This window comes from Arachis hypogaea, chromosome 6, assembly GCF_003086295.3.
Source record: "Arachis hypogaea cultivar Tifrunner chromosome 6, arahy.Tifrunner.gnm2.J5K5, whole genome shotgun sequence".
NCBI classification, from domain to species: domain Eukaryota; kingdom Viridiplantae; phylum Streptophyta; class Magnoliopsida; order Fabales; family Fabaceae; genus Arachis; species Arachis hypogaea.
Window position 1 is genome coordinate 10,549,121 of NC_092041.1, and position 5,145 is coordinate 10,554,265.

The window sequence follows — 5,145 nt, forward strand, 5'->3', positions numbered from 1 at the left end:
TATTTGAAGAATGCTACAAAGACTAGTAAATTTTGTGATTTATAACCATTAATTAGTCATCATTAGTGTTTTTGATAGTATGAGATTTCTTCCAATAATGTAAAATTACTCACTTTTCTTTTGTTAGTTAAGTATTTGCCAAATTTTAATAAAAATACTAGTCCCTAGACTTTCTCTTATTATTTAACTATTCTATCCCATCTCCACCTCGTTCACTAAATAAACTTTCGTCCCCAACTCATGCCAGTAAAAAAAATTGTGATTCCTAAATAGTAAAAAGGATACTCTTTTTACAATGAGCTTTATGTACACCAAACTCATTCATGAAAATAAATGTGACTAAATCGATTTTCCATTTTTCTTTTTGCATTAATTGTTATCCCATTTTCTTTCTTGTTAATGCACCTGCCTAATGAAACAAAACTTTACACTCTTCATACACTTGTTTAGCTTATGTAGGAACAAAATCCCTTTTTCAAAGGTTCTAATTGGTCCCATATTCCAACCAAACTGATAATTGGTAAACAAGACTCATTTAGACCCAAAATTTATCATCTGATTTCTTACTCTTCATATGATCTTTTTTTTCCTTTTAATATATGAAAACAAAATTGGAAGGGAATATTTTCCATGAAATGTGTACAGGAAACAACTTTCTACACTCCTATAAGGATCTATATCAACCAACACTGAAGTTAATCATAATGTGAAAAAAAAAAAGAGAAAAAGAAAAAGGAAGTTATATGAGAGAGAATTACATTGTGAAACTCAAGAAAATTATACTTTGGTAGGCAATGAAAATGATTATTTATGATCATACCACAGTGGCTATGCCACTGTATCTTGGTCTAGTTCTGTCAGTGGTCTCTGGTGAAAGGCTCTGCTCCATGCTCTTCCTCTTGTTGCTGCTGTTATTGTTATTGTTGTTTTGTTGCAGTGATTGTTGTTGTTGTTGTTGTTCTAAATTTGGTTGCACTTGTGGCTGTGCTTCTTCTTGTGGTTGATGCTGCTTTTGAACTTCTAATAAAGTATCAATCTTTTCTGGTATCACTTGCTTTTGATCTTGATCTTTCAACTTGCTCCTCTTCATTATATGTGGTTTGAGCCTATTCAAATCTGAAAGCCTCACTGGCTTCAAGAAAAATTCTTCAGCTCCTTCCTCCAAGCATCTGTTTCATTGTCCATAGATTCATCAGAATATATATATATATATATATATATATATATATATATATATTTTTTTTTTTCTTTTCCTCTCCAAAAACAAGACTCAAAATTGAAATGTTTGAAACACTCCTTCAGCCCTTCCCCTATTACCTGCTAATTCTTGAAGGCACATTCTCTGATGACATAATCACCACTGGTATGTTTCTAAGAGATGAAGATTCCTGGAAAAAAAAAAAGAAAAATCAGAACAAAATCCTATAAATTTCTTAACTCTGTTTGTTGGTTCCAGTTGAAATAATTGACCATGGAAAATTTCAGTCATTTCCAAACCAAATCCTGTTCCTCAAATCAAATCCAGCTGATAAAAAAGCATGGCCCTTTCTAGGAAGAAAATATTTGCAACATATTGTGATCCTGATTTGTTTTGAGTGGAAAACAGAAAAAAGAAAAAAAAGCATATATGGGAATAATAATATTCCAAGAGATAATAAAAACTATACTCCAAGTTGACAACTTTCAGCAATAGCAGAAAATTCGGATGAATACACAGTATCAAAATGGAAAATTCTTGTTGCTTTAAAAGCAAAAGGAGAAACAATCTTAGCCAGAGAAAGACTGAAAGAGAAAAAGAGATGAGACAGGAATAGAAACCATAACCATACCTTGATTTTCTTGAGCAAATCATAGCCAGTCATCCCAGGCATACAGTAATCTGTTATAACCATATTCACCTCCACCTCCTACAAATAAAACAAATCCTTAATTTTTCAGAATCCCAGAATAATAATAACATTGATACTGATCCACGGTTCAAAATTTAAAATAACAAAATTGAAATTAATATCCGTACCTGATGATTGTTAGGAGAAATAGAAGGTGTATTTGGGGTGCCATCATCATTCTCACGCAAGCCCAGAAATTCTAAAGCTTTGGTCCCAGAATCAACTGTAGTAACTGCCAATTCAGGTAAAAACACACAACTCAGACAACATAGTAGGACACATACATAAGAAAGGTAAGGAAGAAAAAAAAAAAGGAAAAGGGTACAATTTTGTTTCTCTGTTTTCTTAGATTGTTGTCTGATTTAGGAAAAAAGGAGTGTACCTTGGTAAGAAGAAGTTCTTAGGAGCCTCTCAATAAGCTTTCTATCTATGAGGCTGTCATCAACAGCCAACACATGAAACTGCTGTGACTCTGTAGCAGCTGCAGCAGCCATCCCCATTATGCTTCTTCCCAATTCAGGGTTATGCAAAGATTAAAGTTGGAACCTTTGATCTGAATTAGAGGATGTGAAGAAGAAATGGGAAAGTGGGTGTGTTAAAAAAACGGTTTTTCTTCTTTTCCCTTTGGAAATGCAAGAAAGGAACGGCTTTTGTGTTTATGGGAGGAAGATGGGATAGGATGGGAAAAAGAAGAAGAAGAAGCTAAGAGCTTTGTATTGAAGTAATAAGACCCACCAAAATCCCCATCCCACAAAGCAAGATCCGACCAGATTTCATCCCAAATCTTGCAAAATAAAATTTTTTCCAAGCTAATGTTGAATTACATGGCAAACAATGCAAAAGAAAAAATATGATAATAACTTTTTAAGTTTTTTTTATCCAAAACAAATAAGAATAGAATAGAGGAATAAATGTGTGTTATAATGTTAAAATTATATTACTACTAAATTACTAAAAGTTTAAATTTCATTTTTTATAAAAAAATTAATTAATAGTTTTAATAAAATCCTAATTTTATTTATAGGTTGTTGAGGGAGGGAGGTGGGCTTAATTTATATATATGTGAGAGAAAAAGAGGGAGAGGGGAAAAAATGAAAATGGGGTTTGTGAAATTAGAAGGTTGGAAGAAAGCAAAAGAAGAAAAGAATGTGTAAGAGAGAGAGTGGGGCCCAAGAAAATCCGGAGAAGAGATACAGGTGATGTCAGCAAGGGTGGGTTTGTGAAATGAGAAAATAGAAAAATATGAAATCATGTGGAGCTTACCATATCTTAGGCAGGTGGGGGATAGAAGTGGCAAAGTCAGGCCATTTTCTTTTGATTCCCTTTTAAGATTTGCTTCCCATGCCCATCTTCTTCATCATCATCATCATCATCATTCATATCTCTCCATCCACTTCATTTTTACTATTTTTCATTTTCTTTTACATTGCTCTTTATTTTTCATCCCTAGGCCATTTACTATTCTTTCATTTTGGTTTGGAACACACATTTAAAATGGCTACTTTTTTCCTTCATAGAAATGAGATAAGTAATATATTTTAATATTGTAATTTTTTATATTTTTTTAAACGGTGAAACATATTAAAATTTGAGGATTTGATTTATGTACCTTAAATTTTTAAAATTTTTAAAAATAGAAATTGAATGATTCAATTTAAAAAATCAGAGGATATGATCTTTGTATCTCATAAATTAAAAGATCTAATTTGATTCGATTTTTGTACTTCCTAAAAATTGAAAGATTTGATTTCTTCATCCCAAATTAATCTATTTTACATTTGAGATTAACACTACAACTATTTACAATTTAAAAAAATACAATTATTAATTCAATATATAAATAAAAAATGACATAAAATAAGTTTAATTTTAACTAATCGACAATATAAAATATTTTTTATATTTGTTTAATTATATTTATTTTTATAATTATTTATACATTTAATAAAAAAATATTTGTTTTTATTGACGTGCATTATATAATTAGATACATGTGTAAAATTAAATAAAATATATTTAAATTAAATTCAAATAAAATATCTCAGCATTTCTTAAAAATAATAGTCATCATTGAAAATGTCAACCAATATATTTGGTATGAGAATTATATTGACTCTCTACAAATATATATTAGGGTTCAACATTGTTCAAAGGCAGTATTGAAAGTACTATTTTTATTTTAATTTTAATTTTTATGACTTTGCACAAAGCTTTATATATTCCATTGTGGTAGAAGATAGGGATGTTATGGACCATTGATGTATATTCAAGGAAGAAGAAACGAGGCACATGGCAGAAAACGAGAAAGTGAAAAGGCACTAATTAGTGGGCCAATTTTGCCCCTAAATACTTCATTGTCTTCTCCCATCCCATTATGGCCATGCCCTCAGGACCAAGACCAATGCCATTTTTTCCTTCTTTCTTCTTTTTTCTTTTCTTTTGCTAATTCATCTCATTTTGTCCATTTAGTCAAATGTTCATACTAATTTTTCATGAAATTTTTACATGGGAGTATGATGGAATGTTCATCATTGAATCTTTCTCTCAAACCTTATGGCCCATGTGTAATCGTTCAGTTTTGCTAAGTGCATACAAATATTAAAATACAAAATATATATTAGTATGTATGAAATAATATATATAATAAATAATTTAGTGATTAATTTTTAATATAGATATAGTATTTTTGGTAATCGTGATATGATGCAAAATCCAAAAACAAAAATAGATGCATATCTAGCATGAAAATGATTTATATAAAAAGAAAAATAAAAATTTTTTGCTCTTTTCTCTTAAGAGATATTAAAATAATATATTTTTATTTATAAATATACGTTCTCTTTTTTTATAACTTTTAAAAATCTTTTTTTAATTTATTTTAAAATTTTTGTATTAACTAAAGTTAATTTTATCTATTTAAAAAAATAAATTATTTTTTTATAAAAATATTCTTTAATAAAAATTTAATTTTTATGATTAAATTTTATTTACCAAAATATTCTTTAATAAATTATTTTTTCATTAATTAAATTATATTTTTACCAAAATATTCTTTTAAAAATTTGTAATTATTACATTATTTTTTTTCTAAGATATCTTTCAATAATTATTAAATTATGATATTACCAAAGTTTTCGTTGAATTAATTATTAAATTGTGATTTTACCAAAGTTTTTGTTAAAATTAAATAATTAATTTTTTTCTAAGATCTTTTAAAAGATTTTTGAAGGGTATCTTAGGAAAAATAATTTAATCA

The 5,145-nt window shown here is 28.4% G+C and overlaps 1 protein-coding gene across 1 annotated transcript; it reads right to left on the reverse strand.

The window, feature by feature from the left end:
* Window positions 1-534: 534 nt before the first annotated feature.
* Window positions 535-3,130, reverse strand: LOC112695961 (two-component response regulator ARR9). The gene is made up of 5 exons (XM_025748511.3): window positions 2,272-3,130; window positions 2,018-2,121; window positions 1,830-1,907; window positions 1,318-1,388; window positions 535-1,169 (listed from the first exon to the last, which is right to left on the reverse strand). Exons 1-5 carry the CDS (start codon window positions 2,387-2,389, stop codon window positions 815-817), a joined length of 726 nt encoding a protein of 241 aa, XP_025604296.1. The 5' UTR covers window positions 2,390-3,130; the 3' UTR covers window positions 535-814.
* Window positions 3,131-5,145: the final 2,015 nt, after the last annotated feature.